General features: G+C 48.6%; 1 protein-coding gene and 1 long non-coding RNA gene across 3 annotated transcripts in view; one reads left to right on the top strand and one right to left on the bottom strand.

The window, feature by feature from the left end:
- Positions 1–13,324, top strand: part of EYA2 (EYA transcriptional coactivator and phosphatase 2) — a 175,132-nt gene that overhangs the window by 149,448 nt on the left and 12,360 nt on the right. For both annotated transcript variants that reach the window (XM_033433858.2, XM_049699711.1), the window contains exon 10: positions 8,074–8,132. In XM_033433858.2, the coding sequence (XP_033289749.1) occupies positions 8,074–8,132 (59 nt within the window). The remainder of the gene's footprint in view (positions 1–8,073; positions 8,133–13,324) is intronic.
- The window catches only part of LOC117202491 (uncharacterized), a 40,691-nt gene continuing 29,876 nt past the window's right edge, over positions 2,510–13,324 (bottom strand). The window contains exon 11 of the long non-coding RNA XR_007472284.1: positions 2,510–12,877. This is a non-coding gene — a long non-coding RNA (uncharacterized LOC117202491). The remainder of the gene's footprint in view (positions 12,878–13,324) is intronic.

Here is a 13,324-nt window from a genome sequence, read left to right as displayed (position 1 = left end):
AAAACCCATGATGATGGGGTATGTCAAAGGGACACAAGTGCTGACTGGAAGCGTTCCCAGTGGCCAGAGCTGGAACACTTTGAGTACTAAAACAAATAACATAGTATTCAACCCAAAATATAAAATAAGTACCCATGAGTCCATACTGACACAGATAAATGATTGAATAAATAAGTGGGGGAGAACAGACAAATCTCCCATACAGAAAAATTCAAAATAATTTAAGTAGATACCCTACCCTTTACTGTGAGCTTTGCATAGTTTCTTCCTTCCAAAGAGTGTACTATGGAAAGGTGGGGGGAGAGTAACTTTACAGTAGAGAAGCCTGAGGAACACTACCTGAGCCAGGTGATCAAGGTCAACATCAACAGTGATGTCATGTTGATAGTATGTACCCTTGATGTGATGTGATGAGAGCGGCACTTCTACCTCTGTGATCTTCCTCACCAAAACCCATAACTCCAGTCTAACCATGAGAAAAACATCAGACAAATCCCAGTTGAGACGTTCTGCAAAATACCTGACGAGTACTCCTTTAAACTGTCACTAAAACCAAGGAAAGTCTGAGAAACTATCACAACCCAGAAGAACCTAAAGAGACAAGATGACAAAATGTAATGTGGTACCCCAGATGGGATCCTGAAAGAGAAAAAGGATGGCAGTAGAAAGACTGAATAAAGAATTGACATCAGTTAATAATAATAATATAGTGATATTTATTAGTTGTGACAAATATACTATTTGAATATAAGATGTTAACAATAAAAGAAACTGGGTGTGGGACACATGGGAACACTCTACTGTATTCACAATTTTTCTGTAAATCTAAAACTATTCTAAAATTTAAAGTTTATTACATGGACTTCCCTGGTGGCACAGTGGTTAAGAATCCACCTGCCAGTGCAGGGGACACGGGTTTGATCTCTGGTCCAGGAAGATCCCACATGCCACGGAGCAACTAAGCCCATGCACCACAACTACTGAGCCTGCGCTCTAGAGCCCGCGAACCACAACTACTGAGCCCATGCACCACAACAACTGAAGCCCAGGCGCCTAGAGCCCGTGCTCCACAATGAAGAGTAGCCCCCGCTCGCTGCAACTAGAGAAAGCCCGCGTGCAGCAATGAAGACCCGATGCAGCCCCCCCAAAAAAAGTTTATTACAAAAAAAACTGAAGACTCACAGGTGTCTAGTCACTTTCCCAAGATCACACACCTAGGGAACAGCGGGGCTGGCCCTGGAGCCCAGGGATGGGCATTTGAAGGCCAACTACAACATCAGGGATGCGTGAAACTGAATGTCTCTACCCTAGTTCTCTTCCGCCCCGCTTCCTGAGATGCATTAATGTGTAGCATCCTGACGTGTCTTTGGAATTTGGACTGAAGACTGCAATGTCCTGCTTTGCTTCTAAATTGCTTCATCAGAAGAGCTGACCATCCATGAACCTCTTTTGGTGGTGAACTCAATTCAGTTTGGGCCTATGGAATTCAAAATAGTAATACTAGTGATAATTAAGGCAAACGTGTATGTGGCATTTTCTGTGGGTGAGGGACTTTGCAAAATGCTTTACCTGTATTGATTTATTCAATCCTTACAAAACCCTATGTGGGCAGTACCATTCTATAGCTCAATTACAGACAAGGAAGTTGAGAGTCACGAAGATTAGTACCTTGTCCAAGTCCATTCTGTTAGTAAGCAGAGTCAGAATTTGACCCAGATCCCAGAGTGTGTGCTCTTAACTGCTGTACTCTCTGACCTTGCAAAAAACAGTTTAAATTAAAAAAAAAAAAAAAGCACTACCTTTAGGGTTTCCCAGTTTAGCAGATGAAAGAAGAAATCGGCCATTATATCAGGCCTAGATTAACCCTACAGGCCCCACGAAGTGTGGAAGCACAGAAACATTTGTCCGGACATGGCGTAGAGTTGGGGCAGTTTTTACAAAGGCAGTGACATCAACAGACCTTCGCAGGCTTTTGATAGATGGAAAGAGAAGGGAAAAGCATTCAGAACAGAAGGAACAGTAAATGCAAAGGCCCTGGGGCAAGAGCATGAGGGTTGTTGGACTAGCAGGGGCTGCTGTGTGTGCAGTGCAGTGAGAGAGGGGTGGGAGATGGTGGCGGGAGAGTGATGAGTGCGAGTGTGTGCGGACAAGTGGGGCCCGAGTCATGGTGAGGACTGTGTTTTCACTTGGAGGGAGGTGGGAGCCATTATGGGGTTTTGGGCAGGGGAGGGACAGGATGTGACTTAAGGTTTAGCAGGATCCCTCTGGCTGCTGGATGGAGACTAGGCTGGCAAGATGGGGGGTGGACAGGGTAGAAGCAGGCAGAGTGAGGAGGTGACTGTAATAGTCTGAGTCAGGACTCAGTTAACTTTTTCTGTAAGGAGCCAGAGAGTACATATTTTAAGCTCTGTGGCGCAGGCTGTCTCTGTCTCAACTACTCAGTTCTCCTGTTGTAGGACAAAATCAGCCCTGGACAGTATGTAAATGAATGAGCATGGCTGTGTTCCAATAAAACTTTATTTACACAAACAGCGGGCAGGCCAGATTTAGCCCCCAGGTCATAGTTTGCCACCCTCCGGTGTAGGTGGCAGGTAATGATGGCTTGGACCATGGTGGGAGCAGCAGAGGAGCCTCTCTTTTCCGGGGACACAAGAAGTACCTTGAGGACAAGAGTCAGGTTAGTCCCGAAACCTCCCCTCTCTTGACCCAAGCATCCTCTGATGCTGTTCCGGGCCCACGGGAGGCATTTTTATAAGTTAGTCTTAGGATGGATGGATCTTTGCCAGAACAGGCTCTGGAGGCACACAGCCTCCTGGGCTCCTCCTCGCCTTCATTTTATGGCCTCGGAAGTTTTCTGGGGTAACCAGGTACCCAGACTGGGTGACTTAAACAACAGAAACTTCCTGTCCTGCAGGTCTTGAGACCAGAAGTTCAAGATCAAGATGTCGGCAGGGTTGGCTCCTTCTGAAGGCTCTGAGGGAGAATCTGCTCCTTGCCCCTCTCTCCTACCTTCTCCGAGACGTTCCTTGGCTTGTAGACCTATCACCCCACCTCTGCCCTCACAGTCACATGATGTTCTCCCTGTGTGCATATCTGTCTCTGTGTCCAGATTTCCCTTTTGTATCAGGACATCAGTCATACTGGATTAGGACCCACCCTCACGACCCCATCTTCACTTGATCATCAGTGAAGACCCTCTTTCCAAATAAGGTCACATTCCCAGGTACTGGGGTTAGGACTGCAACATCTTTTGAGGGGACACAATTCAGCTCATAACAGACCTGTTCCTGTACTTCTCTCACCTCATTTTCTCCTGTGTAAGATGAACGACAGTAGTATCCCCGTTAATCTATGTGAAGTGCTGAGCACAGACCCCGGCATGTTGGGAGCCAGTCAGAGGCTATATATCGCTGGCCTCTGGCCTCCAGTGTTAGATCCTGCTTTCTCCTCTCCTCCCCAGGGAGATACTTTATTTTTCAAAAGCGATATATGTCCATATTCTCCTTGGAAGGAAGGAGGGAAGGAAGGAAACAGGGAGGGAGGGAGGGAGAAAGGAAGGAAAGGAAAGAAAGCATTTCAGTAAGGTTAAAGCCTCCTTTGACCACTAACCCAACGCCAGTGCCTTCCCAGATGGAATTACTGTTCCCAGTCGGACGTGTGAGCATCCAGATCTTTCTGTGTCCATTTATGCATATGGATGCATTTATATCTATGACCTTGTTTTTAATTGGTTCTGTAAATATCGACATGCGTGACACTGGATGTCTCATCCTCCAGTCTGCTGTTTTTTGCACTGTAGGGTGTCTTGGAAACATCTCCATGTGCCAACATAACTACCTCCCTCTTTCTTCTGAGCTGCTGGGTAGGATGCCCCTGAATGGATATACCACAGTTCATTCCACCATGATCCAATCGAGGGAACTGCAGGGGTTTCCAGTTTCTCGCTGGGATGCTGGACATCCTTGCACGAGACTCTTTGCAGTTGTTTCTCTGGGTCAGAAAGTGTCAATTCCTCAGCCCCACTGCGCCTCACCAATGCCAAGGCCACAGGAACCCATCCTCTGTCTTGGGCGGGTAGTCCCGCTCAGACACCCCCCCCACCCCCGGCCATGATAGTCACACTCTGACTCCAGAGAGGCCAGAAGCACCCTGGGCCGTGAGAGGCTGGCATCCTTTGAGAGGCCTGCCCCCCGTGCAGCACAGTTGAGGGACATATGATCCTCTTCCCCCAGGGCCCAGCCCCATCTTCGTGTCCTCCGCTTTGTCCCACTCCCCTCGGTGCTGGCCCAGCGGGTAACTCAATCCAGGTCAGCTGGTGGAGTATGAGGTAGTGTCTAGCTGAGCGTCATGGTATTTTATTAAGCCCGAAATGTGATCGCTACTGTTGTCACACTTTAGCACCCCCGACAATCCCCTCGCAAATGAGAAAAACAGAGCCTCCCCACATACCTTTCCCCTGATATCAGGGAAAGCACAGGGAACCCTGCCCAGAGGCCTGAGCCCTGGTGACCCCCCAGAGCAGCTTTCAAGCTTGAGGGGAGGCCTGGGGGCCACGGGGAGGTGTTTTTCCAATTTCAGGCAAAGCAATGGACTGGGGGGAAATCTGCTATTAATTTTTCCTCGGTGCCTGGGTCTCCAAAGTCAGCGCTGGCTTTTAAATACAGTTTTCATTAACCTGTGAGGATTGCTGGCCCTGGGATCCTTCCATGTATATGAGATTGCTCTGGATCAGAGGTTTCAAACTAGGATGCCCACAGGGGCCAAGTAAGCAGGTAAGGTAAAGTGAGGAAAACCCAGTAGAGGCTGCAGAGGAGCGTCAAGGCTAAGGATTCTCAGGATAGACGAATGCAAGCCCTGCGTTGCCAGAGCGTGTAAATTCTCAGAGTAGCTGAAAATCTAGAGACAGAGAGAGAGGGAGAACAAGAAGAGCGAGAAGGGACGGAGGAAAGGGGGAGAGAGACGGCTCTTCTTCCAAAAAATGTTTTAATAAGCACATTTTGGGCTAAATGAGATATGTCTCCAGGCCAGCTTGCAAGCTCTTCCCTAATTGAACCTATCAACACAGCAGAGAAATTGTCAACCTCGTTTCTTTATCCCTCCAGAGCTGCACTGTCCGATAGAATGTTCTACAATGATGGAAAACGTGCACCATCCAGTATGGTAGCCATTGGCTCCGTTTGGCTATCGAGCACTTGAAATAGGCCTAAGGAACGGAATTTTCTCTTCTGTTTAATTTTAATTGAATCTAACTATAAAGAACCACACGCGGCTAACCTCTGCTGTATTAGATAATGTGACTGTCGGCTCTTCCAGTTGGGGCGTCCCATCGTGCTCAACTGTTTAGGAAAGGACACACCCTCTCAGGGAGGGGGATCAATTATACCACCAAGACATCAGAATCCTGGGTGCATGGAAAGAAAGGAAATACGGAATACAGCAGAAAAGCTTTAGGTGTAAACCAGATGTCCGCTCACTCAAGGATGGTCACTCGGTGCCCCCCACCTAGTTTTTTTCCAGAACTATCCAAAGAGTTTCTCAGGTGGGGTCACCACTGAGCATCTGCCATGTTCTTTGCCCTCTGCTCTGGCTACCATTTGCCCATGGCTGACCCCTAGGAAGCCTCTGGGTAGACCTCCCTGCTGTCAGACCTGTCAGAGCACACCGTTGCCCACGCCTGGGCGCTGTGCCAGGCCCACAGACACGTGAGGTGCCGTGTAGCAGGACCCTGAGTCCTACTTTGTCACTGCCACAGAGCTGTGGGCAAAGCGTGCCAGGGACTCTGGAAACAAACCTCTTTCCAATCCAGAGGAGCCAGCAAACCGCCTTCCAGTCCAGAGCTCATTCAGGGGGGCCAGAGAGGGATCAGCAGCCACACCACCCCTTCTTCCAGGTTCCAACCTTGATCCCCACAGAGCAGCCCAGGCTGCCCCAAATGCCACTGTCCCCACCTGCTCTACCCCCGCATCTCCATAACAACTAAGTTATCTCTGTATATCTTTAAAAAGTGATGGAGGGAAGGTGGTCCCATCATCCCCCAGCAAAACTCTTGTTCTCAGAGATAAACTCAAGCCTCTTCCTTGTGTAAAAAGAGATCTGCTCAAAATGTTGACACCACCATTTTTTTCCCCAGCTTTTCTCCTCCCATCAAGGGCCCAGAGATGTTGCAACCAGTTTTTCTCTGAGAGGCCAAGCTCAAAGTTCCACGCGCATCTTCCTCTCTCTAGCAGCCTTTGCGAGGAGATATCTGCCCCCTGAAATTGTCTTGCAAACCAAAACCTGGATGTTTACAAATCTTAACACAATAATCAAAACTAACATTTATGTAGCCAGACCCTTCTCCTCTCGTCAACCTTGTGAAGCAGGTTCTGTTATTATCTCCATTTGCCAAACTGATCTCTGAGATTTGGGGTGGTTAAGTCACTTGCTCAAGTGGTTGGATCCAGGATCCAAGCCCGGGTGATCTGATTCCAGAGCCTGAGCTCTAACCAGTACCGTCGGGGGGCAGGCACAGCGTGCTCACGATTTTTGCCTTATGGACCGATCACCTGAATGGACCTTCTGATGGAGGCAGAGTTCACAGGCTTCCTTGGCAGCTGTTGCATCACTTGCCTCTTGGTTGCAACATGACGGAAATCCATCTCCACTCACTGAAATGGAAAAGTCCGTGTATTCGTCTCCTCCGGCTGCTGTACCAAATTACCACACACTTAGTGGCTTAAAACAACACAGTTCTGGAGATCAATGTCCAAAATCAATTTCACTGGGCTGAAGATGTTGGCAGAGCTGGTTTCTTCTGGAGGCTTTGAAGGGAGAATATGTTTCTTCGCCATTCTCGGCTTCTGGTGGCCGCCTGTATTTCTTGGCTTGCGGCCTCCGCCTTCATTTTCAAAGCACCTCACTCCAGTTCCCTTCTCCTCTCTGTCGTCAAATACCCCTCTGCCTCTTACTTACAAGGACCCTTGTAATTACATTTGGGGTCCACCGGGAAAATCCAGGATGATCTCCCCATCTCAAGATCTTTAACTTAATCACATCTGCAAAGTTCCTTTTTCTATATACGTTTCCTGAGATTAGGACAGGGCTGTTTTGCGGGGCTATCATTCAGCCTGCCGTGGCAGTCAGGGTGGCCTTGTCTCAGTTGTGGCTGGATCCAGAGGAGCAAACAATGTGATCTGATCAGGGCCTCCTCCCTCTCTCCAACTCCCAGACCTACTTTCCTCTAACAGCCCCAGGCCTCATCTCACCATCCAGCAGCTTTAGGGAAAGGAGAGCTCCTCTTTCCCAAAAGTCCCAGGACTGGTTCTCATTGGTCCAGCTGAGGCCACACACTCATCTCTGAAGTCATCACTGTGGCTAGAGGGACCCTGGGTCTCTCTGATTGGTTGAGCCTGGGTCATGTGCCCGCCTACATCATCCCTTCCCCTCTGTCTTAACTCCCATGTGTTACGGTATTTCTCCAAAGAGAACTGAGAGATGTATGGGTGGTGGAAAGCAGCATGTTATTGGAGTCCATTGAATGGCGAACCCTTGGAATGGTGCCTGGCACGTAGTAATGCTTGATAAATGATGGTCACAGATCGTGGGACACAGAGGGGGACTTGGGCAGGGGGTACCTCCTGAAGCTAATGCTTGAAGAATCCAAGGTTCACTAAGGAGATGAAAGCAGAAGAGCATTCCAAGCAGAGGAAACACTTTGAATAGTGAAAGGCTTCCACCGTATGGCCATGGTAACCATAGGTCCTAGTGTACCTGGGGGCAGAGGGAGATAGGTCCTATTTTGTGCCTGTCCTCCTAATGTAACGTTGACAGCAGCCCCCTTTACATTGCAAAATTATCTGGGTTTGCATGATAAATTATACGGTCACCACCACCCCGTATAGCCAAAGGCAAAAGGATGAGACTTAGCCCAAGGTCACCTGACCTTCGGTGGCAAAGTGTGGACTAGAATTCAGGACTCTGACTCCCAGTTCAGTGCTCCTTCACCCCTCAGCTTATGAAACCAACTCTTAAAGGCTGCATCAGCTTCACCAGTCACATTTCTCCCTTTTTCTCTTCTTGCCAAATTCTCTACAGGACTGTGACCAGATCCACGTGGACGATGTCTCATCCGATGACAATGGGCAAGATTTAAGGTAGGAATTTGGGGAGTCAATCAAAAATGCCCCTTCTGATTGGTTATCAAGCTTGCCTTTCACTAGGAAGCAGAGAGGAGGGACGGGCTAGTTATCAGGGCAAGGTGGCCTGCCCTCAGCCCAAGCTGGGACCGGTGTTTCTCTGAACTCCAAAATCACAACCCTGGGCTTCCCTGGTGGCGCAGTGGTTGAGAGTCCGCCTGCCGATGCAGGGGACACGGGTTCGTGCTCCGGTCCGGGGGGATCCCGTGTGCCGCGGAGCGGCTGGGCCCATGAGCCATGGCCGCTGAGCCTGCACATCCAGAGCCTGTGCTCCGCGGCGGGAGAGGCCACGGCAGTGAGAGGCCCGCGTACCGCAAAAAAAAAAAAAAACATCACAACCCTGCCCCCCACCCTGCAGCCTGCTCTGCATCGTCCCGAATCCCTGAGGCCGAGCTTCCTGCCGATCCTCTGTGACTCTGCTTATGTTTCTCTCTCTGGGGGGTTTTCCCTGCTTTACTAAAGTAATGTACGCACATTGTGAAAAGTACCACACACCACCTCTGATCTCGTCTCCCAGAATCACCACCATGAAGAGTCCGGTAAACCTATTTCCAAGGTTTGACTGCGCTCACTAACATACACACGTTATTTAATGTAGAACTGATATAGTCGACACTCAAAAAAATATTTCTTGAGTGAGTAAGTGGTATGTCTGATTTCTAGGGGAAAACACTCCTAGGACATGAATTCCAGAAATAAGGTACCCAGCTGCTCAAAGTGAGACAGCTTTCAGAAGAATATGGCTGGAATGTTCCAAGCCTGCCCATTATAAAAACAGAACCCTAGTTATTAAGCTGTGCTTATCAAAATTATCACTATTCAACGCTTCTAGGCCCGTCAAAAATATTATGAGACCAAATAACGTTTTGCCTGTGAGCCATTCGTGGTAATTTAATGTTTGCTGCCTAGGTGTGTCTTCCAACTTACTCAAAAAAAAAAAAAAGAAATCAAAGTTTCTGTTCCTGAGCCCTGCAAGTCTTTTCAAAGCCCAGCACAATTAGAAGTGATAGCTGGGCATCGCCTGCTTCATTTTAATTAGCCATTCAGAAAATCCCTTCTGCAGTCAGGCCTGGCAAGGAGCACGGCTCCACTGCCAGCCAGGACTGCTTAATTTGTGGAGTAAATAAACCCCAGGTCAAGGCTAATTGTGTCCTTTTCATGAAGTCATCCCAGGGAACCACTCTCCCTTTCAAGGCAGTGAGTAACCAGTGTTCTGTTTTTATCGTTTCCCCTGTAGTTGGCTGGCTTGGAATTCAGAGCAATGGCCCTCTGAACCCTGATTCATGCGGATTGTTTGGTACCTCATTTCAAGAATCCACAATCCAAGGGTGTTTTTTTCCCACTAGAAGCCAAATTCCCCATTTGTTCATTCAAGAAATATCTATTAAGCACCTACTGTGTGCTAGGCAGCAACTATCAAATGCCCCTTGTTTTGTTTTGTTTTCAGTTAACAGTAAAAACCAACAGTGGTAACGCCCTTACTTTGCACCATGCCCTGTTCCAGTTGCTCTATGTGACTTAACTCACTGCATCTTCACAGTTACCCTAGGAAATAGTTGCTCTTATCATCATCATTGTTTTACACTTGGGGAATGGGAGGCACAGAGAGGTTCAGTAACCTGCCTAACCTCACACAGCTGGTAAATGGGTGAGGCAGGATTCACGGACACCCTTCCCTGCCCTCCACCTCTTAGCAGAACATCCAGGCATCTCCCCAGGTATCCTGAGTTTACAGAGTCAGTGTTCTTTTTCAAGAATAAATTCTCTAGCCTTTCTGCACTACTCAGGGAGGGGTCCATAAGGCATTGTTCTAGATTCCCATCATCACTTAAAGGGAAATTTCCACAATGGCCGGAGTCCTTGATGTCCTGCAAAGTGAAAAAGGAGGATGTCCTCAAATTCTTTGCAGCAGGAACCCAGTTAGGAGGCACCAACCTTGACTTCCAAATGGATGGGTCCATCTGCAGAAGGAAAAGTGACGGCATCTACATCGTAAGTCTGAAGAGAACGGGGAGAAGCTTCTGCCGGCAGCTTGTGCCATGGTTGCCACTGAAAACCCAGTCGATGTCAGTGTCACGTCCTCCAGAAGACTGACCGGCGAGCTGTGCTGAAGTTCGTCGCTGCCGCCGGACCTACTTCTATTTCTGGCTGTTTCACTCTGGAAACTTCACTTACCAGATCCAGGCAGCCTTCCAGGCGCCACGACTTCTGGTGGTTACTGATTCCAGCGCTGACCACCAGCCTCTCCCAGAGGCTCTTGTGTTAACCTGCCTGCCGTTGCTGTGTGTAGCAGATTCTCCTCTGTGCCGTCCCTACAACAACAAGGGAGCTTCCCCAGCGGGTCTGACACGGTGGATGCTGGCCTGGGATGTCCTGCGCAGGAGTGGTACCATCTCCCGTGAGCACCTGGGGAGGTCATGCCTGATCTCTGCTTCCACAGGGATCCAGAAGAGGCTGAAAAGGAAGAGCAGGCCGCTGCTGAAAAGGCTGTAACCCTGGAGCAACGTTGGGGTGAACGGATGCTCCAGCTCCCAAGTTCACTGCCACTCAAGGTCGCAGACCAGTCTGAAGGCTCCCAGATGCCCTCTGTGCCTGCCCGGTGGCTCCCTACTGAAGACTGCGGAGTTCAGGCCACTGGTTGGGGAGGCACAACCACTGAGTGGTCCGAAGCTGTTCTTCCAAAGACTCTTAAACAGAAAATGGAAATGAGGTTGATGGAAAATAAAATGTCTTTAAAAAAGAAAAAGAAGACATTCTCTGGCAAGATGGGAACCTTGACAGTACAGAGGAAGGAGCACGTGTCAATTTAAAGTGTGGCTTCTGGAAATGAGGGGCCGTGATGGGATAAAGTCACATAGCCCCTTTCTCATCAGGATAAGAATGTGCTAGAAAAGTGCCCAGCACAGTGAGTAGTCCTTGCTAAATGGCTCTCTGCCCCTACGATTAGATGTTGTCTGCTCCCTTTTACTAGTTGGGGATATTTTATTCCTCTTCAGCCCGTGGTCACCACCACCCAAGGGAGGGACTGAGAAGAAAGCAACATGTCTGTATAATAAACCCACTGGCATCTTTCGTGGGAAAGAGGACGTTATCATTGCAAACAAGTTATTAGAACAGTCGTATCTTATTCTCCATGTATCTTTTTAATTTTTTTTTTTAATAACCTTCTTAAGATCTCAGAAGTTACGGTGTCCAGTACCACGATGTCGAGCTAGTGGTCAAACAAGTTAATTACACACAACCTATATTTTTATTTTATTGTATTGTTTTTTTTTTTTTTGGCCACGCCACGAGGCACGCGGGATCTTAGTTCCCCAACCGGGGATTGAACCCTTGCCCTCGGCAGTGAAAGCGCAGAGTCCTAACCACTGGACCGCCAGGGAAGTCCCCAACTTTTAAACTTGAGTAATTCAGTAAAGAGCAGAGAAGAAACTACGATCATCCCTGTTCCCACCATCTCCAACTCACCACTTTCTGACATTATGAGTTACTTGCTTCCAATTTTATATACACGCACACTCACACAAATGTCTGTGAAAAATGACCCAGGTGGATGTGTGTGTGTGTGTTTATGGACATATGGGCAAAAATTTGAAGACATCGAAAGAACTTCTGTCAGCCTGTTGGTATCTCTCTGTGACTGTCTACCCAGCCTGCTCTGGAGGGAATGCCAGAGTCTACGTTTGAGGCCTTTGGGATTAAGTCACCTGGGTCAGTGCCCTCCTGGCCCACCTGCCGCAGTGGAGCCCACGTGGTGAAATCTGCTGTTGAGTTTGAGGCATCACTCAAGGCGTTTCTGTGGATCCTGCAGGGGTTTCGTTGTCACCAGTTCGATATTCAGGCTGTCAGGCTGAGCCCCAGGCACAGAACGGTGCGGGACGGCACATGGGCATCAGGACATCACGTGGCCCACAGGGAGAACGACCCAGCGCTTCACACTTCTCAAATTCCCTTTTATCTGCTGCAGCAGTGGCGTTAAACCGGGGATACCTAAGATACAATTTCCTAGTGTTGTTTCATCCCTAGTGCATCACATCTTTTTAAAAAATACGATATCTCTCTCCACTCTTAAACCCATCACAGAAAATCCAGAAACAATAAAATAATGCAAAGAGAAAAAAAAGTCAGCTGAACCCACCCCGCAAGAGGCTGTGGTATATACCACGCTGACCTGCTCCCCCCAGGCTTTTTCTGTTCGAAGAGACTTTCACTTTTGAAGTTTTTGGTCCACACATCCCTTGTCACGCTCTGGTTTTGCCTTGCAACGGCCTGTGGTTTTGCAAACCTGTACCAAGCTTCCAGTGGAGGGAAAGAAAATGGTGTTCCGTGGAGAGCTAGGGCTTTCGTTCTCACGCTCTAGCTGCTGTAGGTGGTCAATCGCCCACGCTTTCCCCTTCTGGTTCCCAGCTGCCGCTTCTGTCATTAACCTCACATGACACTCTGACTTGTCCCCAGACCACGCTTCATGCTGATGGAGGGTTATGTCTACAAAGCACCAGCAATCTACTCTGCTTAATTTAACAGATAAAAAAATTACCATAGGGAATTTCTTTTTTTTTTTTTTTTTTTTTTTTTGCTGGCCACGCCCTGCGGCATGCAGGATCTTAGTTCTCGGACCAGGGGATTGAACCCATGCCCTCTGCATTGGGAGCATAGAGTCTTAACCACTGGACCGCCAGGGAAGTCCCCAACATAGGGAATGTCTGTAGAAAGATACAGAGATGCTCACAGAATAGGAGGAAAAGGTCAGCAGTCAGGGCTTATGGGGCATGTGAAGCAGAGCAGGTTTGGGGATCAGAGTGGCAGAAACTAACTGGCATATTCTTCTGGAACTTTCTCTCAGGATGAACCAAGGCCAACCATTTTTTGGAGTTGCCTTCCAGCTTCAGACTCTGAAGGGGGAGAGAGGGAGGCTTTCCCCAGCTTGGCCACTGCATGCAGGGGACAGAATGGCTGCCCCCCCAAAATATAGATGCTCTTTGATACCAAAAGAAAGGAGAATGGATGCTGACTAGGCAAGAGCAAAGGATGCCACCACTGTTTGGGAAGTTAATAAAAACTATGATCCTGCTTCCCCCAGAACGCACATACCCACGGCACCCTCGAACCTTCAGGGACATCGTGGGTGCCCCAAACCCCATCCCGTGGGT

The sequence above is a fragment of the Orcinus orca genome, chromosome 16 (assembly GCF_937001465.1).
Source record: "Orcinus orca chromosome 16, mOrcOrc1.1, whole genome shotgun sequence".
Taxonomy (NCBI): Eukaryota; Metazoa; Chordata; class Mammalia; order Artiodactyla; family Delphinidae; genus Orcinus; species Orcinus orca.
The sequence above is the reverse complement of the archived record's forward strand: the minus strand, read 5'-3'. Positions and strand labels throughout refer to the sequence as shown.